Genomic DNA, 26,586 nt, shown 5'->3' on the forward strand with positions numbered 1-26,586 from the left:
ATCTAAACAGTAGATATATTATAAATTGATCTGCAAAAAACAATATAATCCTTACAAACAAGAATCTTAGGGTACTTTCACACTAGCGTTTTTCTTTTCCGGTGTTGAGTTCTGTCACAGGTTTTCCGGAACTCAACACCGGAAAAAAACTGATCAGTTTTATCCTAATGCATTCTAAATGGAGAGCATTCCGTTCAGTATACATCAGTTCAGTCCCTCTTACGTTTTTTGGCCGGAGAAAATACCGCAGCATGCTGCAGTTTTCTCTCCGGCCAAAAATCCTGAACACAAAAAAATAAATGAATACCAGATCCGTTTTTCCAGATGACACCGGAGAGACGGATTCGGTATTGCAATGCATTTGTCAGACGGATCCGGAACTGTCTGACAAATGCCATCCGTTTGTCAGCATTGCTGGATCTGGCAGGCAGATCCGGCGACGGAACTGCCTGCCGGAATCCTCTGCCGCAAGTGTGAAAGTACCCTTAGCAATACATATAAAAAAAAATCATAAATAATAAAACTGCTGAAAGTCGTGTACATTGCTATAATGTTATCTGAAAGAAAGTTCTAAGTTGTTGACTTCTTGCGTCTTGAAGGAATAGGAGGTAAAATCGGCTTAGTATTGGAGCCTGAACGGCTTGTATAGATCCGGGGTGAGGAGGAAGATGATGATTTGGACTTGGAAGCACTGACATCCGAGTGACTTGAAGATGGAAGGCGTGGAGTCTCTGGAGTATTTCCTGCATATTTCAGGTCACCTGTCAAGTATACAGAAGTTAGGAATCCGGGAATATGATGTCCTTCGTTCTGATGACTTCTGTCATTTCATTTATTTCATAGTGGAATCAATACAACCAAAATGGACTAATAAACTGGTGGAATTTAATTTGCCCTAGGCATGTGGGACATGATGATCTACAGCAGGGATCAGCAACTTTCAACACTACAGCTGTTCTGAAACTACAACTCCCACAATCCTCCTTCTGTGGGAGTTACAAGAACAGCTGAGTAAGTTTGCATGCTGGGAGTTATAGTTTCACAGCAGCTGGAGTGCTGAAGGTTGCTGATCCCCTGGTCTACAATGATCTCCATCCTGTGGTTCTCTAACTGTTGCAAAATTCCCCTTCTGCCCTTCTAGCTGCTGGCTGTCAGGGCATAAAGGGAGTTGTAGTTTTGCAACAGATGGAGAGTCATAGGTTGAGGAATGGTCTCATAAGACTGGATTCACATGTGGGATCATTTTACTTCACGGTCAAATCTACCAGAAGATCTGCAAGTCTTATATGCGGATTTGGTTATGGCTTTCACTCCTTGCTTTGCACCCTAACACTACTTAAAGGGAATCTGTCACCTGCTTTTACCATTTTAAGCTGGCACCATCGCTATGTTGACTAAAGTACCGTACCTTATTTCCAGGAGTCGTTTTTTTTACTTTATTTCGTTTTGTAGTTTTGATATAAAAGCGATTTTTTCACTCTCCGGTGCCCAGTGACGCCCCCCTGCAGTGCCCAAGAACGCCTCCTGGTCATCAAATACCCTCCCACAGCCCGGCAAACAGTTCTGCCCCCTCCCCACGTCATAGTTTACCTTATAGAAATGCTCGCGCTGTACCGCCTGCGGCCTGTGCGATCATCAACCTCCTGAGGGCAACAGCCTCAAAAGTCTCACTGGGCATGCGCCGAGCCCAGTGATGTGACCTGAGCGCTGTTGCCCTCAGGACGTTGATGATCGCGCAGGCCCAAGCGGTACTGCGCCTGCGCGAGTTTTCTGGCCGCAGACAGGAAGACAGGGCATTTCTATAAAGTAGACTATGACATGGGGAGGGGGCGGAACTGTTTTCCAGGCTGTGGGAGGTTATTTGATGATCAGGAGGCGTTCTTGGGCACTGCAGGGGGGCGTCACTGGGCACCGGAGAAGGAAAAAAACACCCCTCTGGGCACCTTGAACCCTAATTAGCATAACATAAAAATCGCTTTTATATCAAAACTACAAAACGAAATAAAGTAAAAAGACGACTCCTGGAAATAAGGTACTTTAGTCAACATAGCGATGGTGCCAGCTTAAAATGGTAAAAGCAGGTGACAGAGTCCCTTTAACAGCTTGTCCTCGTCCCAGCTTTTGAAACAAGTTAATGACCACACAGGGTCCGGGGCATTAGACTCACCCTACTGTACACTCACTTCTGTAACTAAAAATCTGTTCTGTTCATCTTAGGCTACTTTCACACTTGCGGCAGTGTGATCCGGCGGGCAGTTCTGTCGTCGGAACTGGCCGCCGGATCCGCCGATCTGCTGCTGACTGAAAGCATTTGTGAGACGATCCGGATGCGGATCCGTCTCACAAATGCATTGCAAGGACGGATCCGTCTCTCCGCTTGTCATGCGGACCGACGGATCCGTCTTGTACATTTTTCTCATTTTTACCGATCTGCGCATGCGCATGCCGGAACGACGGATCCGGCATTCCGGTATTCTGAATGCCGGATCCGGCGCTAATACATTCCTATGGGAAAAAATGCCGGCTCCGGCGTTCAGGCATGTCTTCAGTTTTTTTCGCCGGAGAGAAAACCGTAGCATGCTCTGGTTTTCTCTTTTGCCTGATCAGTCAAAACGACTGAACTGAAGACATCCTGACGCAAACTGAACGGATTACTCTCCATTCAGAATGCATGGGGATGAAACTGATCAGTTCTTTTCCGGTATACAGCCCCTGTGACGGAACTCTATGCCGGAAAAGAAAAACGCTAGTGTGAAAGTACCCTTAATAGGGTTGTTTTGGAGACAAGAAAATAGATTTCTGCAAGCTCCATTCAGGTGAATGGGACAGTCACAGAAACCTTAGTAACAAATCCGCAGTGTATGAGCATACTCTAAGGCCAGACACACACGAGCGAACGTTGAATGCGAGGAACTTGCAGAATGTGTCAGTGAAAGGTCCCGTTCTGGCCTCCGTTTCTCTGACAGGATCACACAGCATTAGGCGACATTCACATCACCGTATATGTTTTGTGGTCCGCAAAACACAGATACCAGCCGTGTGAATGTAGCCGGCCCTATGACAGAAATGCCTATTGTCTACGACATGCTCTATCTTTTTTGCGGGGCCGCGGATGGGAACTACAGATGCGGACAACACACAGTGTGAATATGGTCGTGTGAATGCACCCCCCCTTATACTGATTTATAATGTGTAACCCTGAGAGTTCTACAATCTATTGTATTACACGGACAGCATGATATCGGTCTAAGGCCTCTTGCACACAAACGTGCGGAGGCCGGGACAGATCGAGACCCATTCAAGTTAAATGGGTCCGTGATCCATCCGCACTGCAACTGCAATTTTTTTTTAACTAAAGTTCGATTATTTTGCGGTGTGAATGCATGGACAGAAACACCACGGAAGCACTCGGTAGTGCTTCCGTGGGGTTACAATCTGTGCTTCCGTTCCGCATCTCCGTGAATGCGGGTGCCCGTGTATTGCGGACCCGCCGTATACGTGAGGCCTAATTCAGTAGATTCCAGGTTTACACAGCATTATAAATCAGTATAATGCTCTGCGAACCTGTCAGAGGAGTGGAGGCCAGAACGGGACCTCTCACTGACAAATGCTTGTGTGTGTCTGGCCTAAAGGTTCTGCTTAGAGATAAGCACAGAGGCTCTGTTGCTGCCAGCGAAGCAGCGCTGCTACCTGGAAGTTCTTCTCCTTTGAATAAAGAAGGAATCAGATAGAACAATAAATAAAAATGTTAGGGCCGTTATACCAGCCTTTGAACAAAAATGTTACGCTTATGTTCAGACCGTATTTTCATGCCAGGGATTTTTATATGTTTTCTGCACTGGAGTCCAAGCCAGAATAAGCCTAACACAACTGTCCATCGATGTAAATGTGAATCCACAAAGAATGAGCATGTTCACTTGAGGCACGGTTTCTACAAGGAAACGGTGTCGGCTGTCTGCATACAGAATAGACCCATTCAACAGGGCTAAATCCACAGTTTGCATACCAGAAATACACATCAGATTTTCTGGTGTGTATTTTGACCGTGTGAGCATGGCCTAAAAGTGTGCAGTCACTGAGGACCAACATAATCTGCTTGTCAGCAGGTTGAAGCCAAAATGGAACTTAAACAGAAATGTGTTAACACGTGTTATACTTGTAAAAGCATCTATCACTTTACACAAGTTTTTCTACTCTGTGCATCTGTGTTCTTCTGCTTAAGGCCGCATGCACACGACAGTATTTTTTCACGGTCCGCAAAACGGGGTTCCGTTGTTCCGTTTTTGTTTCTGTGTGTCTTCCTTGATTTTTGGAAGATCACCAGACATGAAGGAAAGTGAAAAAAAATCTCAAGTCAAGTTTGCCTTGCAAATGATAGAAAAAAAACGGATGTGGATGACAATCTTGTGTGCCTCCGTGTTTTTTCACGGACCCATTGACTTGAATGGGTCCGCGAACTGTTGTCCGTGAAAAAAATAGGACAGGTCATATTTTTTTGACGGACTGGAAACACGGACGCGGGTGACAAACGGTGCATTATCCGAGTTTTCAACTGACCCATTGAAAGTCAATGGGTCTGCAGAAAATCACGGAAAACGGAACAACGGACACGGAACACAACAACGGTCGTGTGCATGAGGCCTAAAACAGGATATAAAATAAGTGTATGATGGCACACTCACATCTGGTGTTGCACGAAGCAATATATATATAAACTGATTGTAAAAGGGCAAAAAAAAATATTTGATTTCCAAAATAATTAGACGTCATAAAAATAGATATACTTAAAATAAGCAATACGAATGTGAAGGCTTCCTTTGGTTATATACAGTAAATATCAATGCACTTGATGTTGGTGCTAAGTAACCGGAATGTAGGCTGAGTACACAGGGGTATAGTGTGCACTGAGTGTACAAGAGGTATTAGTTCAGCGCTGTATATATAGGAGCGTCAATTACTGACTACACAGGGTATAGAGTACAATGATGTACAAGAGGTATTGGTTCAGTGCTGTATATATAGGAGCGTCAATTACTGACTACACAGGGTATAGAGTACAATGATGTACAAGAGGTATTAGTTCAGCGCTGTATATATAGGAGCGTCAATTACTGACTACACAGGGTATAGAGTACAATGATGTACAAGAGGTATTGGTTCAGTGCTGTATATATAGGAGCGTCAATTACTGACTACACAGGGTATAGAGTACAATGATGTACAAGAGGTATTGGTTCAGCGCTGTATATATAGGAGCGTCAATTACTGACTACACAGGGTATAGAGTACAATGATGTACAAGAGGTATTAGTTCAGCGCTGTATATATAGGAGCGTCAATTACTGACTACACAGGGTATAGAGTACAATGATGTACAAGAGGTATTGGTTCAGTGCTGTATATATAGGAGCGTCAATTACTGACTACACAGGGTATAGAGTACAATGATGTACAAGAGGTATTGGTTCAGTGCTGTATATATAGGAGCGTCAATTACTGACTACACAGGGTATAGAGTACAATGATGTACAAGAGGTATTGGTTCAGTGCTGTATATATAGGAGCGTCAATTACTGACTACACAGGGTATAGAGTACAATGATGTACAAGAGGTATTGGTTCAGCGCTGTATATATAGGAGCGTCAATTACTGACTACACAGGGTATAGAGTACAATGATGTACAAGAGGTATTAGTTCAGCGCTGTATATATAGGAGCGTCAATTACTGACTACACAGGGTATAGAGTACAATGATGTACAAGAGGTATTGGTTCAGTGCTGTATATATAGGAGCGTCAATTACTGACTACACAGGGTATAGAGTACAATGATGTACAAGAGGTATTGGTTCAGTGCTGTATATATAGGAGCGTCAATTACTGACTACACAGGGTATAGAGTACAATGATGTACAAGAGGTATTAGTTCAGTGCTGTATATATAGGAGCGTCAATTACTGACTACACAGGGTATAGAGTACAATGATGTACAAGAGGTATTAGTTCAGCGCTGTATATATAGGAGCGTCAATTACTGACTACACAGGGTATAGAGTACAATGATGTACAAGAGGTATTGGTTCAGTGCTGTATATATAGGAGCGTCAATTACTGACTACACAGGGTATAGAGTACAATGATGTACAAGAGGTATTGGTTCAGTGCTGTATATATAGGAGCGTCAATTACTGACTACACAGGGTATAGAGTACAATGATGTACAAGAGGTATTAGTTCAGTGCTGTATATAGGAGCGTCAATTACTGACTACACAGGGTATAGAGTACAATGATGTACAAGAGGTATTGGTTCAGTGCTGTATATATAGGAGCGTCAATTACTGACTACACAGGGTATAGAGTACAATGATGTACAAGAGGTATTGGTTCAGTGCTGTATATATAGGAGCGTCAATTACTGACTACACAGGGTATAGAGTACAATGATGTACAAGAGGTATTAGTTCAGTGCTGTATATATAGGAGCGTCAATTACTGACTACACAGGGTATAGAGTACAATGATGTACAAGAGGTATTAGTTCAGCGCTGTATATATAGGAGCGTCAATTACTGACTACACAGGGTATAGAGTACAATGATGTACAAGAGGTATTGGTTCAGTACTGTATAACATCAAGTAGGTATCACTGCGCCCAATGCTGAATACATGTAAGTGCCAGATATCTACTCAATAAAGTGCTGCATACACAAAAATCGAGTGTAAGCTGAATACAAGCTGATTACACCAGAGTTAAATGCAAGTGATATGCAAACTGAATACATGAGCTGAATACATACAAGTCAAGTGTATGCTGGATACAAGCTAATTGCACCAGAGTTGAATGCAATTATATGCAAACTGAGTACATGAGCTGAATACATAAAAGTCGAGTGCACGCTGTGTACACAAAGGTTGAGGTTTCAATATTTGTTCTGGTATACTTCATTCTAAATAAACCAAAGTTGGTCACATGCAAACTGGGTGCAGTCTACCAAATTGAAGACTGTTGCAACACAACAGACATTATCTACATGTTAGGATGCCCGTGTAGAAAAGAATACATAGGCAGAACCAAGAGACCAATGTAAAAGAGGATAGCTGAACACATTGAGAATATCAAGAATGGATATGAACAGCATTCAGTATCAAAACACTACAAGACATATCACAATAGTGATCCTACATCACTGATATTCACAACCCTTGAGAAGATCAATAAACCATGGAGAATAGGGAACCACATAGAAAATATGTCATGGGGACGGGAAATATAGGTTCGGCTGTTCTACCAGCACCTCTATCTCCTCTCCCCGTGAGGTCCCTCCTCCCATACACATCACTTCTTATCAAGTATTTCTATAATCAATATTCATTACAGATCTCTGAGTCCATATAACAAAGAGTCTGGCACTTATAATACCTCTTGTACTCTATACCCCTGTGTAGTCAGTAATTTCAGTGACGTTGCGAGGGGGGTGCGGCGGGTGCGGGCTCCACCAGGTGACATCAGTCTGATGGGGTGAGTGCATAGCCGTGATTCCCCTTTAACGCTGTGAATACTAATCAGCGGTGAGTGACGTCACCCGCCGAACCCAACACCGCTAGTTGGCGATCTGTCTGCTTAGCCCCCCCACATCAGCGATCTGTCTGCTTAGCCCCCCCCCCCCCCCCACATCAGCGGTCTGTTTATAGTATCCAAACCTCCCTCCCCCCGTTACTGCTTGGGTTGGTCGGCAGGCTCAGTGAAGGACGTGAAGGGACGTCAGCGGTGCTGCGGCGGAGCTTGATGGACGTCCCCTACGTGACTCGTCCACACAGGTCAGAACATGATGACCACACAAAGAAGAGGTCACCAGAAGAAATTGAACAGCATTTGGTGTCGCGGTCAGCCAGCCAGCGAAAGTGGTGTGCACCTGCTGCCAGGGGGGAAAGGGGGTGCTGGGGCTCTAAGCTTTGGGGGGGGGGGGGGGTCTGCTGAGCTAACAGATGCCCCCCTACGGCAGTAGCACCCCCATAGCTCCCATATATGGCACAAAGATTATTGCTTGGGAGGGGTGACACGATTTGCTACCGCAACAGGTGACACCAGCCCTAGCAACACCACTGAGTAATTGAAGCTCCTAAACATACAGCACTGAACTAATACCTCTTGTACACTCAGTGCACACTATACCCCTGTGTACTCAGTTTACATTCTGGTTAATTAGCACCAACATTAAGATCATTGATATATGAAACAGCCTTTAGTATGTTGCCTTTTTACGGTGCTTCGCGGATTTCGGTTGTGAAGTGGGTACAAGTACGTTTTTCAGGTGAACCGCGCTGCTCCAGAGCATACAGAAAACCCTCCTTTCCGAATCAAGCAAATTTCGAATTCTCTGCTTTGAAAACAGAAAGTGATACCTCATAAAATATTTATTACTTAACATTACCCATATGTCTAATTTTTGTTAGCATCATCTTGGAAATGTAATTTTATTTTTTAGGAAGGTTAGAAGGCTTAGAAGTTTAGGAGCAATTCTTAAAATTTTTAAGAAAATTGCCAAAACCCACTTTTTAAGGATCAGTTCAGGTCTGAAGTCACTTTGTGGGGCCTACATAGTGGATACCCCCTTAAATGACCCCATTGTAGAAACTACACCCCTTAAGTTACTTAAAACCGATTTTACAAACTTTGTTAACTCTTTATGCGTTCCACAAGAATTAAAGGAAAATGGAGATCAAATTTTAAAAATTTCACTTTTTTGGCAGATTTTCCATTTTAATTTTTTCTTTAACACATCGATGGTTAACAGCCAAACAAAACTCAATATTTATTACCCAGATTCTGCGGTTTACAGAAACACCCCAGATGTGGTCATAAACTGCTGTATGGACACAAGGCAGGGCACAGAAGAAAAGGAGCGCCACATGTTTTTCAGATGCCATGTTCCATTTGAAGCCCCCCCTGACGCACCCTTACAGTAGAAACTCCCAAGAAGTGACCCCATTTTGGAAACTAGAGGATAAGGTGCCAGTTTTATTGGTAGTATTTTTAGGTACATATGATTTTTGGATCATTCATTATAACACTTTATGCGGCAAGGTGACCAAAAAATTGTTTGTTTTAGCACAGTTTTTATTTATTTATTTTTACAGCATTCACCTCAGGGGTTCGGACAAATGACATTTTTATAGAGCAGATTGTTACGGACGTGGCGTTACCTAATATGCATACATTTTCTTATTTATTTAAGTTTTACACAATAATAGCATTTTTGAAACAAAAAAATTATGTTTTAATGTGTCCATGTTCTGAGAGCTATAGTTTTTTATATTTATTTTTTGAGATTTTCTTATGTAGGGGCTCATTTTTTGCGGGATGAGGTGATGGTTTTACTGGTACAATTTTGTGGGACATACACCTTTTTGATCACTTGATGTTGCACTTTTTGTGATGTAAGGTGACAAAAATAGCATTTTTTTGACAGTTTTTTTTTTTCTTTTTATTTACCGTGTTCACCTGAGGGGTTAGGTCATGTGATATTTTTATAGAGCTGGTTGTTACGGAAGCGGCGGTACCTAATATGTATACTTTATTTTTTTTTATTTCACTTTGACACAATAATAGCATTTTTGAAACCAAAAAAATGATGTTTTAGTGTCTCCATGTTCTGAGAGCTATAGTTTTTTTTATTTTTTGAGAGATTTTCTTATGTAGGGACTCATTTTTTGCGGGATTAAGTGACGGTTTTATTGGTACCATTTTGTGGGACATACGCCTTTTTGATCACTTGGTGTTGCACTTTTTGTGATGTAAGGTGACAAAAATTGCTTTTTTTGACACAGTTTTTTTATTTTTATGGTGTCTATCGGACTGGGTTGATCATGTGATATATCTATAGAGCCGACCGTCACGGACGCGGCAATACCAAATATGTCTATTTTATTTTATTTTTTCTATTTTTAACATTTATTTTTTATTCTTCACATGGGGAATTTTTTTTTTTACATGTGAAACCTTTTTTTATTAACACTTTATTTATTTATTTGTCCCCCATAAGGTCATACAAGACCTCTGGGGGACATTTACTTCACCTTTTTTTTTTTTCACTGTTGATTTCTCCTGTAACTGGGGCTGACATAGTAGTCCTTGTTACAGGAGAAATGCACCCCCCAGAGAGAGGCTGTACAGCGCAATACAGCGCTGTACAGCCTCAGTGCAGGGCTGATCGAGGTCTGTGAGAGACTTCACACAGCTCCTGCACTCTCCAGTCCCGGGCCGGAACAGGAAGCGCATAGCGTTTCCTGCTCTGCATACACAGCGCTAGGTGAGCGCTGTGTATGCAGCGATCCAGAAGGCAGGGACACCTGGACACTGTCCCTGCCTTCTCTCTGGGTTGCCCTGCGGTCACCGACAGCGGGCAACCCGATCAGGCGCTGCACGATTAGCATGCAGCTGCGATGTCTGAATGGACGTTTTAAAACGTGTATTCAGACATAGAGATCCACCTCCCGGACGTTTATATTCAATGGGCGGACGGGAGGTGGTTAACCACTTTGCGGCTTTTGGGTGTGCTGATGATAAAGCACCTCTATCCATAATACTAAATTGGTAAGCCACTGGACAGCTAATTTTCTCATATTTACTAAAACATGATATGTTATGGATTTTGTGAAGCCCAGCAAATCTTGCAGTTTTTGCATTGACCACTAAGCCTAATAATAGGTGCAACTTCTTGGTCTGTACAGATCACTTTACTGCAGTTACCTGCCTAGGTGTGTCATTCTAATCCAGCCTGTAATGATACCAGCTCTGTATAGATAAGACAGGATCCACCATTCACAATAGGTGATCGTCAGAGCTTATCTCATCTTCCCTTGTACAATGACCTCTGCACAGATCACAGAGCATGGCTAGAAAACTCTCCCATGGAAGTCAATGAGGTCTTCTTCAGACCACTGTGCCTATGGGCCATCTGGCTGCCGTAAAGCAGTTTTCTTAATGCTTTCTAAATGCTGTTAAGAACAGCTCAGGTAAGATGGCAGTTCCCATAATCATGTTCAGGAAATGGAATAAATAAATCTACAATCAGAAAATAAAAACTGATTTGAAAAAAAGGATGTATGTTACTATCTGGTGACACATTTCCTTTAAACATCGGTCAGTAGCTATGATGAATGCTGACATTATTGGTGGTATACTTGCCTTAGCATTTAAAAGTAAGACTTAACCAACCTGACAAAGTGTCTTGATCTCGTCCAATACCAGACAAATCCAATGGTTCCATGTTATTTTCTTGAGGAGAATGAATATTAATGATAGGAGTTGACTGAGAGGATGATCTTCTTGCAGAGAAGGCACCAGCAGAGGACAGCAAGGACAGCCCAGAGCTGGGTCTTGAATCTTTGGAACTAAAATTGACTACATTTAAAATACGATTTATACAATTACACATAACAATGAAAAAACAAACAACACTGGATGGAAAGTTATCAGTAGTATCACCTTCGGCACAATCTACAAAACACAAACATTCTATCTCATTCTATTCTAGTCCATGGAAAAAGTAAAATTATAAATCTGACTGGTTGCACTTTTACAGTTCTCAACACTTAAATTGCAAGACCAAGAAGGACAAGCCATAAGATTATGCAAGTCAAGCAAGTAGCAGGTGTCACTAAGATCTACAAATGATCAAATTTTCAAGCACCTAGCTCCAATCTGTGGCATGTGGGAGAGGCAAAATGAGGCCACATCCTAGGCCTAGGACAGCAAACAACGTATACAAAAACCATCAGAAAGTGTTTGCACAACAGTGGGCTTCCTAACGCCAGCTACAGGTGCTCCACTGACCTCACACCACCACTCTCAAAGGCTATCATGGTGCACAGAAAGACGGCAAAGGAAGCCTGTCCACTTCAGCAATGAGTCCAGCTTTTGTTCTCTTATGCAATTATAGTCAAAGATTGGTCTGGAGACCATGTTGGCAACTTCATGAACAGGCCTTCACAAAGGAATGTCACACCGATCCTACTCCTTGGGTTATGGTGTGGGGTGACATAATGTATAGGAGTCTGACCCCTGTAGTCTTCATTTCAGGTAAACTAAAGGCTCGGCGTTACATTAATTTGGTAGTGAAATCAGTGGTAAGGCCATTTCTCCAAAGTATCCCAGGAGCCATTTTTCAACAAGACTGTGGCAGGCTGCACGTTGCTCGTACTATTATGAGCACCTTGTGTGGCCTGCAGTGTCTCCAATCAAGCATATCTGGGACAGCCTTGGTCTGCAATGGCAAAGAGAGCTTTCAAAAGCGCCTCTTTATGATTTGCGTGCCAAAGTGCATGCAGCGTTGGCATAACATTCCTCAGACAACCATTAATAACCTCATTGATAGCATGCCAAGGCAGGTAAGTGTGTGTATTTCTACACGGGGCGTTCCTACTCGATAATTCTATGACTTTTCTTTCTTGGTGTTGCAAAATTTCAATGTTGAGTAGTGTATATATGGTCTCAAGTTTTTAGTGTTTTAAAACACAGCACTAAGTTTTTAATCCCCTTCCTTTCCCGAATAAATGGACAAAACGCAGCTATAGCGGAGGTGCATTTGTCATCTGTTTATTATGTGCACCATAAAGATATACTTGTGTGGGAGTTCCCTATGTAACAGCTCTTACTTCTGCTCACCGTACTCTAGCCTGTGTCTCCTCCCTCTCTCACAATGACATGACTGAGCAAGCTGTGATTTCTGCAGGAAATCATAGTACATACAGTACAGACCAAAAGTTTGGACACACCTTCTCATTCAAAGAGTTTTCTTTATTTCCATGACTATGAAAATTGTAGATTCACACTGAAGGCATCAAAACTATGAATTAACACATGTGGAATTATATACATAACAAAAAAGTGCGAAACAACTGAAAATATGTCATATTCTAGGTTCTTCAAAGTAGCCACCTTTTGCTTTGATTACTGCTTTGCACACTCTTGGCATTCTCTTGATGAGCTTCAAGAGGTAGTCACCTGAAATGGTTTTCATTACACAGATGTGCCCCTTCAGGTTTAATAAGTGGGATTTCTTGCCTTATAAATGGGGTTGGGCCCATCAGTTGCATTGTGGAGAAGTCAGGTGGATACACAGCTGATAGTCCTACTGAATAGACTGTTAGAATTTGTATTATGGCAAGAAAAAAGCAGCTTAGTAAAGAAAAACAAGTGGCCATCATTACTTTAAGAAATTAAGGTCAGTCAGTCCGAAGAATTGGGAAAACTTTGAAAGTGTCCCTGAGTGCAGTCACAAAAACCATCAAGCACTACAAAGAAACTGGCTCACATGCGGACCGCCCCAGGAAAGGAAGACCAAGAGTCAGCTCTGCTGCGGAGGATAAGTTCCTCCGAGTCACCAGCCTCAGAAATCGCAGGTTAACAGCAGCTCAGATTAGAGACCAGGTCAATGCCACACAGAGTTCTAGCAGCAGACACATCTCTAGAACAACTGTTAAGAGGAGACTGTGTGAATCAGGTCTTCATGGTAGAATATCTGCTAGGAAACCACTGCTAAGGACAGGCAACAAGCAGAAGAGACTTGTTTGGGCTAAAGAACACAAGGAATGGACATTAGACCAGTGGAAATCTGTGCTTTGGTCTGATTTGACATCCAAATTTGACATCTTTGGTTACAACCACCGTGTCCTTGTGCGACGCAGAAAAGGTGAACGGATGGACTCTACATGCCTGGTTCCCACCGTGAAGCATAGAGGAGGAGGTGTGATGGTGTGGGGGTACATTTCTGGTGACACTGTTGGGGATTTATTCAAAACTGAAGGCATACTGAACCAGCATGACTACCACAGCATCTTGCAGCGGCATGCTATTCCATCCGGTTTGCGTTTAGTTGGACCATCATTTATTTTTTAACAGGACAATGACCCCAAACACACCTCCAGGCTGTGTAAGGGCTATTTGACCATGAAGGAGAGTGATGGGGTTCTGCGCCAGATGACCTGGCCTCCACAGTCACTGGACCTGAACCGGTGATGGTTTGGGGTGAGCTGGACCGCAGAGTGAAGGCAAAAGGGCCAACAAGTGCTAAGCATCTCTGGGAACTCCTTCAAGACTGTTGGAAGACCATTTCAGGTGACTACCTCTTGAAGCTCATCAAGAGAATGCCAAGAGTGTGCAAAGCAGTAATCAAAGCAAAAGGTGGCTACTTTGAAGAACCTAGAATATGACATATTTTCAGTAGTTTCACACTTTTTTGTTATGTATATAATTCCACATGTGTTAATTCATAGTTTTGATGCCTTCAGTGTGAATCTACAATTTTCATAGTCATGAAAATAAAGAAAACTCTTTGAATGAGAAGGTGTGTCCAAACTTTTGGTCTGTACTGTATATCTTTATTTTAGATCATGGGTGCACAACCTGCGGCCATCGATACCATTTTGTGTAGCCCCAACCATCTGGTAACAGACATGTATGTCTTTGCTCACATGTATTTTTCATGTATTCTCCCATATGTAACCAGACATTTATGACGTATACTGTATGTACAATACGCCATAAATACAGTATTTCAGTTGGTAACACCCCTCTAAGTTTTATTTTCGGCCCATAGGATTGGTTCAGTCTGACAATGTGGTCCCCCATCAGAAAAGGTTGTGCACCCCTTTTTTAGATGCACTGCAACAAAGGTGGCAAAGGTGTGTATACCCTTTAATATTTGAGAACATACCCTATTTATCTGCAGCCCTATGGGAATTCACTAATGACACTAGGTTGATAATGTCTTGACTGTTTGATACCGGTAAATATGAAGTGAGCCTCATGACAGTTTGTGGTACACTGATAAATCTGCCACATTGTACTACAGACGTGGACAAAATTGTTGGTACCCTTTGGTCAATGAAAGAAAAAGTCACAATGGTCACAGAAATAACTTTAATCTGACAAAAGTAATAATAAATTAAAATTCTATAAATGTTAACCAATGAAAGTCAGACATTGTTTTTCAACCATGCTTCAACAGAATTATGTAAAAAAATAAACTCATGAAACAGGCATGGACAAAAATGATGGTACCCCTAACTTAATATTTTGTTGCGCAACCTTTTGAGGCAATCACTGCAATCAAACGCTTCCTGTAACTGTCAATGAGACATCTGCACCTCTCAGCAGGTATTTTGGCCCACTCCTCATGAGCAAACTGCTCCAGTTGTGTCCGGTTTGAAGGGTGCCTTTTCCAGACTGCATGTTTCAGCTCCTTCCAAAGATGCTCAATAGGATTGAGGTCAGGGCTCATAGAAGGCCACTTTAGAATAGTCCAATTTTTTCCTCTTAGCCATTCTTGGGTGTTTTTAGCGGTGTGTTTTGGGTCATTGTCCTGTTGCAAGACCCATGACCTGCGACTGAGACCAAGCTTTCTGACACTGGCTAGTACATTTCTCTCTAGAATTCCTTGATAGTCTTGAGATTTCATTGTACCCTGCACAGATTCAAGACACCCTGTGCCAGACGCAGCAAAGCAGCCCCAGAACATAACAGAGCCTCCTCCATGTTTCACAGTAGGGACAGTGTTCTTTTCTTGATATGCTTCATTTTTTCGTCTGTGAACATACAGCTGATGTGCCTTGGCAAAAACTTCGATTTTTGTCTCATCTGTCCACAGGACATTCTCCCAGAAGCTTTGTGGCTTGTCAACATGTAGTTTGGCATATTCCAGTCTTGCTTTTTTATGATTCGTTTTCAACAATGGTGTCCTCCTTGGTCGTCTCCCATGTAGTCCACTTTGGCTCAAACAACGACGGATGGTGCGATCTGACACTGATGTTCCTTGAGCATGAAGTTCACCTTGAATCTCTTTAGAAGTCTTTCTAGGCTCTTTTGTTACCATTCGGATTATCCGTCTCTTAGATTTGTCATCAATTTTCCTCCTGCGGCCACGTCCAGGGAGGTTGGCTACAGTCCCATGGATCTTAAACTTATGAATAATATGTGCAACTGTACTCACAGGAACATCTAGTTGCTTGGAGATGGTCTTATAGCCTTTACCTTTAACATGCTTGTCTATAATTTTCTTTCTGATCTCTTGAGACAGCTCTTTCCTTTGCTTCCTCTGGTCCATGTCGAGTGTGGTACACACCATATCACCAAACAACACAGTGATTACCTGGAGCCATATATATAGGCCCAATGGCTGATTACAAGGTTGTAGACACCTGTGATGCTAATTAGTGGACACACCTTGAATTAACATGTCCCTTTGGTCACATTATGTTCTGTGTTTTCTAGGGGTACCATCATTTTTGTCCATGCCTGTTTCATGAGTTTATTTTTTTACATAATTCTGTTGAAGCATGGTTGAAAAACAATGTCTGACTTTCATTGGTTAACATTTATAGAATTTTAATTTATTATTACTTTTGTCAGATTAAAGTTATTTCTGTGACCATTGTGACTTTTTCTTTCATTGACCAAAGGGTACCAACAATTTTGTCCACGTCTGTATAAGGCTACATTCACACGTCAGTATTTTTCTATATCCCGAATTTCGGTCCGTTTTTTGCAGATCCGTTGTTCCTGAAAATGTTTCCGTATGTCATCCGTTTTTTGCAGATCCGCAAAAAACTGAAACATGTATAAATTTCAATAAGCAAATAAAGTTGTTTGGATTTCTTTGAAAAAAAATAGAAAAAAAAATAAGTTTCTGTTTGCAGGATTTAATTTCCAGGAACGGAATCCGCATAAAACGGATGACATACATAATGACATACGAATGTCTTCTGTTTTTTGCGGATCCATTGACTTTGTATTGTACCAGGATCCGATTTTTGTGGAAAAGAATAGGACATGTTTTATATTTTTTCGGACATGCGGAACAGAACAACGGAAACGGACAGCACACATTGTGCTGTCCGATTTTTTTCAGGACCCATTGAAAATGAATGGGTCCAGATCTGGTCCAGATCTGTTCCGCAAAAAACGGAACAGATCAGGAAAGAAAAAACGGACGTGTGAATGGACCCTTATGATGACTTTTGCCATATCATTTTAGGCTACTTTCACACTAGCGTTCGGGCGGATCCGTTCTGAACGGATCCGCTCATAATAATGCAGACGGAGGCTCCGTTCAGAACGGATCCGTCTGCATTATTTTTAGCATAGAACAGCTAAGTGTGAAAATAGCCTCGTACGGATCCGTCCAGACTTTCAATGTAAAGTCAATGGGGGACGGATCCGCTTGAAGATTGAGCCACATTGTGGCATCTTCAAACGGATCCGTCCCCATTGACTTACATTGAAAGTCTGGACGGATCCGCACGGATCCGCACGCCTCCGAACGGCCAGGCGGACACCCGAACGCTGCAAGCAGCGTTCAGCTGTCCGCCTGTCCGTGCGGAGGCGAGCGGAGCGGAGGCTGAACGCCGCCAGACTGATGCAGTCTGAGCGGATCCGCCTCCATTCAGACTGCATCAGGGCTGGACGGCTGCGTTCGGGTCCGCTCGTGAGCTCCTTCAAACGGAGCTCACGAGCGGACCAGCGAACGCTAGTGTGAAAGCAGCCTTACCTGCAGCAATGAGGTCTCTACAATTGTTACCTGGTTTCAGGACTAGCTGGTGGGAAGCTACGTTCTGCTGTGACATTACTTCCACTTGGCTGCATAGATGAACATGATGTAGGGTCTAGAAGACGTCTGTGGGTCCCCAAGGTTGCTGGAGCAGTTACAGGACCTCTGTAAAGGGAGAAAAAATATTGATAATTGTCAGATCAGCAGGAGACATTTCATACTACATCAGTAAATGAAGGTGCATTCTCGTGTAATGGTATGGAAGAAAACGAGGCATAATGGCCAGTGACCAGTTTATAGATCTAACTAGACCTAGCTCAGTCTTGATTGGGACAACTATTAGACCCCTTTCACACGAGCAAGTTTTCCGCGCGGGTGCAATGCGTGACATGAACGCATTGCGCCCACACTCAATCCGGACCCATTCTTTTCAGTGGGTCTGTGCACATGAGCGTTGTTTTTCACGCATCACTTGTGCGTTGCGTGAAAATCGCACCATGTTCTATATCCTGCATTATTCACACAGCCCTGGCCCCATATAAGTGAATGGGGCTCCAATGAAAAACGCATTGCATCTGCAAGCAAGTGCGGATGCAATGTGTTTTTCACTGATGGTTGCTAAGAGATGTTGTTTGTAAACCTTCAGTTTTTTATCACGCGCATAAAAAACGCATCAAAACACATTGCACCCGTGCGGAAAAAACTGAACAACTGAACGCAACCGCAGACAAAACTGACTGAACTTGCTTGAAAAATGGTGCGAGTTTCACTGAATGCATCCTGAACGCATCCAGGCCTAATCCGTCACGCTCGTGTGAAAGTGGCCTTACAGTTTAAAGTGTACCTAAACCTTCAAACCGTTTTCTTTAAAACTATTACAAATCCAAAGATGGGGCCCGTCTATAGAACTTTTCAGTGCAGTACATGCGGTATGCTGTGTACGGATTCTGTGTTCTACAACAGATGAGCACAGGACTGGCAGGAGCACACATCGCTGCTCTTGCATGTGCCCACTTGGCGCAGCTAAATCCTGGCAGAGCATATCAGTAAAGGAGACACCGCATGGATGGGCTGTACAGAGCTTTAAGCAGAGCGGAGGAGGGCGCAGGCTGGAGCCGCTATCTGTGCTCCTGCCAGTCCTGTGCTCACTGAAACTTCTGTACACCGCATACATAGCTTTCGTATGGCTTCTGTTTGGGCTTTAGTGAAAAGGGACAGGGCTAGAACTTCGGGGGCCTCTTTTGATAGGAACACACTAAAATCTATTAAGAAAATATAAATAAATAAATTATTTTTAGAGGGTTTGTAATAGTTTTAAAGAAAATAGTTTAAAGGTTTAGGTACCCTTTAAAGGTGTCGTGCAAACCCCCCCTCCTGGGCAGACCTGCGAAGGAAAGCCTACTTACCTGCTTCCTAGTGCTGTCTCCCGGCTCCTTCGCTCGGGTCCCTGTATGCTAGCTTCCTGTTTGATGTCGCTGCTGCCAATCGCTAGCCACAGCAGTGACCTGCTCCCCCTATGTCATATGACCAATTGTCATGACACAAGGTCAGCAGGTCACCTTTGGGGCCAGTGATTGGCTGTAGCGACATCAAACAGAAAAGAGTACATTCATAGGGCCCAGCGGAGCAGCCAAGGCCGGGGAGCATAGGGTCCGGGAGCCAGGCGAGTATGCTTTTCTTCACATGTCTGCGCAGGAGATGGGGTTAGCGAAACACCCCCTTCCCCCCAAAGGTGCAAAGCCCCTTTAAGGGCTGTTTAACCTGGTAAATAGGACTGCATGTGCAATAGTAACTAAACAATGGTGGTCAAAACTTTCTGCTGTAGTTTTTTTTTGTGATTTAAAAAAATATATAAAAGCTTGTGAGATTAAACATGTACTCTGTGTGTAATAAAACTGGTCTTAAAGGGGTTGTCCATGCCTTTTATATCGATGGCCTATCCCCAAATCAGCTGTTTCTTCATAGAGCTACGCAGCTCCGTCCATTGTGTGAAATGCCACATAAAACTGTGTGAAGCCAGCCTAAGTCTCACCTCTGAAACAGCTGGGTGTATGTCCCTGACGTCTTCCCCGCCAAAGCCTGCCGTGCTGCTTGCTGTCGTCTTTGTACCGAAGCCTCTTCCTGATAGGGAGTTACAATTAGGGCTCATGCACACAAACACGTGCCGCCTGTGCATTGGTGACCGTAAATTGTGGTCCCGAATGCATGGGCACCTTCCATGTTACCTGCGCTGACGGATGCAGACCCATTCAACTTGAATAGGTCCACGATCCTTCGGCACCGCAAAAAAATTGAGCATGTTCTTTTTTTTTGGGTAGTGCGGAAGCACGGAGAGGAACCCCATGGAAGCACTCCGTAGTGCTTCTGTGGCTTTCCGCTCTGTGCCTCCGCATCTTCTGGATTGCGGACCCATTCAAGTGAATAGGTCCGCGTCCGTGATACGATGCGCACACAGCAGGTGCCCATTTATTGCGGACTCGCTGTTTGCGGGCCGCAGTACAGGCACGGCTGTCATGTGTATGTATGCATGAGGCCTTAAGAAACACATAAGAACAGCTATATGACAACAGGGAAGAAACAAGTGTTACCCATATGTTGCCATGCAGTAAAGTTTACATACCGTATACAGGGGCATACTGCAGATTTGAAAATCCATAGCATGGTCTCAGATCTGCCGTGACTGTTTTCTTCCTTTTATAGTAAATATAAATGCACGCACTGCAGAGCTCAAATAATCTGAAGAACTGGCCTGGATGTAAATGGCACCATTCAACTCTCAGGAAAGTCACCCCACTGATCCTTTAACTGCCTATGAACTTTCTGGCTGTTTGGCACCAAATTCCCCCCCCCCCCCTTTTTTTTTAAACAAAATAAATAATAACTACTGGTATATTCTTCAGGTCTGAGCCCTTTCTATTGAGGGAGGGAGTTTGAAATCCACTGCTTCAATATGTTTCCCTTTGCTACCACACAAACATGCATAGAGGTATCTCCCAGGGAGAGAGAACCATCTTGCTAGCGCCACCTTCTAAAAGTGGCTCCCTTTGAATCAAAGTCTGACTTTTAAACAAGCCTTGGGACATGACAAAGAAAAATAGCCAAGCCAAATATCCATACGTAGACAGATGTTTCAGGGTGTTTGCCCCTAATCAGCACGGAGTAAGATTCTGCCTCAGTGAGATGCCTGGATCCAGCTTAGACAGGGTGCTGGCTCATCTTAAAGACTTTTTAGCATTTTTCCATGGTATGGGACTTTTCGGCAATGCTTTGACTCAGAGAGCCAATTCCAGAAAGTGGAGCTAGCGAGATGGTTCTCTCTCCTTGCATATTGTTTCCTCGAGGAGCATCGCCAATAGTCTCCACACACAGCTAGTCTCTTTAAAGAGATCAAGCACCCTGCCTAAGCCACACACAAGACATCGCACCCAGCCAGCCAGAATCCTACTCCGTACTGACGAGGGGCAAGCACCTCAAAACAACTGTCAATGGATGGATATTTGGCTTGGCTATTTTTCCTTGTCATGTCCCAAGGCTTGTTTAAAAGTCAGACTTTGACTTGTAGGGAGCCAATTCCAGAAGGTGGCACTAGCGAGATGTTTCCCTCTTCCTGGGAGATACCTCTTTGCATACTTTTTCCAATGGAGCATTGCCAATAAGTCTCCATACACAGCTGGTCTCTTTAAAATTGCTGCTCAATCCAGGAGTGGAGGCTACACAGAGATACGGTATAATGGAAGATTTGCACTTGGTTTTGGCTTACAATCACTGACAGACATTAGTAATGTCTCAGGATAGGTCATCAGTATCTGATTGGAGGGGGTCTGACACCCAGGACCCCTGCTGATCAGCTGTTTGAGGAGGCATCTGCATTCCTGTGAGATATGGTATAATGGGAAGATTTGCACCTGGTTTTGGCTCACAATCACTGACAGGCATTACTAACTTGAACTGGGACTTAAAGGGGTTTTCCAAGACTTTACAACTGATGACCTATCTTGGAGATAGGTCATCAGCAGGGCCGCACCGCTAATTAGGCCAGGTGAGGTGATCGCCTCGGGCAGCGGGGCCCTGGTGACAAGTGTGGGGGGGGGGGGGGGCAGCAGGGCAGCAGGGAGATGGCCGCTTCCATTGTGGAAGCGCTCATCTCCATAGTCATCTGTATTGCTATCCTCAGGACAGCGATACAGATGGATGCTGCGGGGCAAGGGAAAGGCGTCTCCCCTTCCTGTTTATTTTTTTTTTATATGTTACAATACAGGAGAGGAGTGCTATGGGCGCACTGTGGGGGCACTTGTTACTGGCACATGATTGGGGGGGCATCTATGGGGGGGCACTTCTTACTGGAACATGATTGGGGGGTATATAAGGGGGGCACTTCTTACTGGCACATTATTGGGGGGCATCTATGGGGGCACTTCTTACTGGCACATTACTGGGGGCATCTAAGGGGGCACTTCTTACTGGCATATTATTGGGGGGCACTTTTTACTAGCACATTATTGGGTGGCACTATGGGGGCATCTGCTGAGGCCACAAAGAAGGGGTATTTTATATAGGGAGCACTATGGGGGAATGGGGGAGAGGAACACTATTGGGGCATCTACTGTGGCCACAAAGAAGGGGTATTTTATATGGGGGGCTGTGTACAGGGACATTTTATACTGGGACACATTATGGGGTGTACTATGGGGAAGGGGAAAAGGAGTTGTATGGTGTCATCTACGATGGGCACTAAGGGGTATTTTATACTTGCAAATTATGGGGGACACTGAGGGCATCTACTGGGGCACCATATAGGGGCATTTTACACTGTACGTTATGGGGGGGCACTAGGAGGAAGGGGGGAGAGGAGCACTATGGGGGCATTTACTGGGGGCACTATATAGGGGTATTTTATACTGGCACATTAGCTCAACTGGGGGTATTTTTGCACTGGCACACATTATGAGGGGGCATTTTTTGCACTGTCACATTATAAGGAGAATTATTACTACTAGGGGGCATTATGGTGGGCTTTATTACTACTGGGGGTCTATGGGGAACATGATTACTAGTATGGGCACTATGGGAGCCTTATTACTTCTGGGGCACAGAGGGGACATGTTGGGGGGCCTGTAGGAGCACTATTACTACCATGTGTGCTCTAGCAGAGAACTATTCCTATTGGTGGGACTTTTGGGAGCACTATTACTGTGGGGGCACCTTGGCAGAGTATCAGCTTACCACAATTGTTTTTGGGGGACGTTATGTTTACACTATTAGTGTCAGGGGAACTATTTGCTGGGCGCAGTTATTTTAGGGCACTGTGTGCCAATAATTATTGAAGGGCACTATCTGCATGGTACTAGTATCATCAGTTTTTTTTTAATCTGTTTCTGCAGTAAGATATTGGGGAGCACAGTGGGCACAGTATTGGGGTGGTAGGATGATTTGTCCAGAACATGGGAGGATGATGGAAAAGTAGTAAACTAAGATTTTTTTGGTCAAACTGCAGAGACAAGAAATGGCTGAAAAATAATGGTCTGGTCTGAAGGTCTGAAAGGAGAAGATGAGGAAAGAGAACATCTACATCAAAGAGACGTCACTGGATGTAAGAGGTACGGGGCGCTGTATTTCCCTGTATGTTCTGTAGTGATATACATAATGTCAGGAAGGAAGGGGTTGCCTCAGGTAGCATAAAAGCTAGGTGCACCCCTGATCATCAGTATGTGATAGGTGGGGGTCTGACACCCGGGAGCCCCGCTATCAGCTGTTTGAGAAGGCACCGGCGGTCCTGTGAACAGCTTTTCCTAGTCCAGTGACAACGCGTTCAATGGTCACGTGGCCCAAGAGAAGCTCAGCTCCATAGAAGTGAATGAAGCTGAGCACCATACCAAGCACAACCACTATACAATGTACGGTGCTGTGCTTGGTAAGCTGCGAGAAGGCGGCAGCGCTCACAGGATTGCCGATGCCTTCTCAATCAGCTGATCAGCAGGGGTCCCGGGTGTCAGACCCCCACTGATCAGTTACTGATGACCTATCTTGGAAAACCCTTTTAAGCTGAATCTCACTCCATTTTCCCCAATATTACATCTGCTCATTCTGCCTTAGACCTTTCCACATTCTTTCCTTTACTTGGATCATATAGAGATCGGAATTCAAATATTTTTTCCACTTGGCCATGCAGATTTGAATTATATTTGTGATACTGAGATCTTAGCTCTCTTAACCCCCTGATACCAACCTACGAGCTGCTCGCCCAATCAGGGGGAGTCATGTAAAACCCCACTAACATATATTGTACCAGACTTTCTTGCAAATTGTTACTTTCTTGTGAACTATGTTAGAAAATAAAGACCGCCATCACTACAACCACCGAATGGTTTTCATGAACTTCCCACAAAACACCGACGTGCTTACAGCAGGAGTCTTCTGTGGCGATACTTTTACAAAGATTTTAGCAGAATAGTTTCTTGCAGCAGAATCCTGAAATTCATTGTTTTGTGAAGATTTATATGGTCCTTTTGGTGAGGATCCGGCGATTGGCTTTCCGTGGTCTAAATTTAGAAAAAAAAAAAGCCACAATATAAAAGAATCAACATCGACAGCTTATGCAGAATAAGGGTCCACATTCACACGTCCGTGAATGTGTCTGCACCCGTTCCGCAATTCTGCAGAATGGGTGCGGACCCATTTATTCTCAATGGGGCAGGAATGGATGCGGACAGCACACAGTGTGCTGTACACATCCGCATTTCTGGAGCAAGCCCCCGATCTTCCGGTCCGCGGCTCCGGAAAAATATAGAACATGCCTTATTCTTGTCCGCAATTGCGGACAAGAATAGGCAGTTCTATGGGGGTGCCGGCCGGGTGTATTGCAGATCCGCAATACACTACGGACGTGTGAATGGATACTAAAGATAGTATTTTCCTCACTTTCTTTCTTTTCTGATGTATTATATGGTTTTAGAAGAAACTCAGATAATGCTGGAAATGCAGGTAAGTTGAACCTTAAAGGGCTTTTCTGGGCCTACTGTGCTTTTTTAACAGACAGGAGCAATAAAAGGTAAAATAAATACATTACAGAAGGACAGTTACCAATCAAAGAGAAAAAAGCAGCAGCATTCACTAAAAACTATATATTCCTTTAAAACAATACAAGCGGTCTAGGATGGGCGTTACGTACCAGTCAACGGCCGGTTCACACTCTTTGTGCTTCGTCAAGACTTTATAACTGATGACCTATCCACAAATCAGGTTGTCTCCTAGTATGTGAATACCATCCTAGACCACTTGTACAGTTTAAAGCAGGCATGCCCAACCTGCGGCCCTCCAAATGTTGCAAAACTACAACTCCCAGCATGCCCGGACAGCCTACAGCAGGGCATGGTGGTGGTGGTAGTTGTAGTTTTACAACAGCTGAAGGGCATGCGTTTGAGCATCCCTGGTTTAAACTGGCCAGAGTGGATTTTGGCTGCTGCTTTTTTCTATTTGATTAATGATATCCGAGGACTGTTTGGCCTCACTGGTCTGGTGGGCCCCCTCCAGTGTATTGTTTGTTGCTGCGCACATGGCAGTGCCGACTAGTGTATCTTTCTGAATGTTCTCCACAACATTACAGTCACCTTCATAAACAATTATTTTAAAGAATGTTCATGCAAACCAGAAAACTCCTTCTCTGTCTGTCACATCTGATGCTTTTTTTTTCTCCATGGAAACCCCCTTTAAAGTAGATTAGTTTTTTTAAATTTACATTCACAAAACAAGCAAATAATTTTTGTCAATGGTCAAGCCGACCATTGACAAAAATTATTTGCTTGTTTTGTGAATGTAAATTTTAAAAAACTAATCTACTTTAAAGGGGGTTTCCATGGAGAAAAAAAATGCATCAGATGTGACAGACAGAGAAGGGGGCTGGATTAGCTAATGAAGCGAGCCAGACCCCTTCTAGCACGTTACTGACCTGTGGGAGGGGTGAGAAATCCAGCCATCTGTTCATCTTTTAGGATGAAAATATATTAGTAAGTTTTATTAATTTAGATCAGATTTTTTTTTGTGTCGCTACACTACCCATTTAACTGCTAGCAGATAGTCCCACAAGTTACAGCTGATTGCTGGGGGTCTCAGCTGGGGGACACTTTGTGATCTGACTAATGTAAAAGGGACCCTTGTAACAAGTAGGGGTTGTCCAAAGGAGAAGATGCCTTTAAAGAAACTTACCAGTTCCCGACTTAGTTCTGCTAGAACTCTCACTAGACAGTGCTGGCTCCAGTAGACCAAGGTATTCTTTAACCAACAATCTTAACTTGCTGTAGGCTTCATCTAAGTCATCTGCACAAAGAGAATAAAGCCTTCTAAAACAGAGCATTCACTAAAATACAAAAATAATATCTATTTTTTTTTTTTTTTTTGTATGAAGCACGTCATGGTCATTTGCCAACATACAGGCCTTATTAAGGGTAATAGATCACTTACAATGATTCTATTCTATATTTTCTGTACATTATTGTACATGGTTGCTGCTACCTCTGTTAACAGCATTCAGAGATACAGCAGCCACATGGACTTGGATAAAACCTCTAGTCTGGAGAGGACTCATTGACTTTTACTGGAGAATGTTCTAGACATACTCCGTGATCCTATAATGATTTTACACTTCGCTGTAATCCTGCACGTGATAATAATGGGATGACTGCTGAACATTGATCTCTTCAGTCTAAGAAGGGTCAGCTTATTGTGAAGTTCAGTGGTCAGTATGAAACCAAGATTTTTAGGATTTTTTTATTATACAGATTGAAAATACATTGAAAATTAGAAAAACATTACCATAAAAATATCATGGTTATTAACACGGTCTAACTTTTCAGTCCTGTTGAACCAATTTTTTGTGGATCCATTTTTTTTTTTGTATACTGCAAGTCTAAGATAACATGATGGATGGAGCTGGTTACTGCTGGTTGCAGCACTACAGTAACCAGCTCTGTCTACTCTATAATGGATAAAGCTGTGTAGTTCTGTCACCGGAGCTACTCCTCAACAGCTGATCTGATGA

The 26,586-nt window shown here is 43.4% G+C and overlaps 1 protein-coding gene across 1 annotated transcript in view; it reads right to left on the reverse strand.

Annotated features, from left to right (window-relative positions):
* Positions 1 to 404: 404 nt before the first annotated feature.
* Positions 405 to 26,586, reverse strand: part of LRGUK (leucine rich repeats and guanylate kinase domain containing) — a 72,540-nt gene continuing 46,358 nt past the window's right edge. Inside the window, exons 15-20 of the mRNA XM_044276734.1 lie at positions 25,755 to 25,865; positions 23,955 to 24,091; positions 19,585 to 19,673; positions 17,583 to 17,717; positions 11,222 to 11,397; positions 405 to 761 (exon numbers count right to left, since the gene is read on the reverse strand). Coding sequence (XP_044132669.1) covers positions 571 to 761; positions 11,222 to 11,397; positions 17,583 to 17,717; positions 19,585 to 19,673; positions 23,955 to 24,091; positions 25,755 to 25,865 — 839 coding nt within the window. The 3' untranslated portion in view covers positions 405 to 570. The remainder of the gene's footprint in view (positions 762 to 11,221; positions 11,398 to 17,582; positions 17,718 to 19,584; positions 19,674 to 23,954; positions 24,092 to 25,754; positions 25,866 to 26,586) is intronic.

Source organism: Bufo gargarizans, chromosome 2 (genome assembly GCF_014858855.1).
Source record: "Bufo gargarizans isolate SCDJY-AF-19 chromosome 2, ASM1485885v1, whole genome shotgun sequence".
Taxonomy (NCBI): Eukaryota; Metazoa; Chordata; class Amphibia; order Anura; family Bufonidae; genus Bufo; species Bufo gargarizans.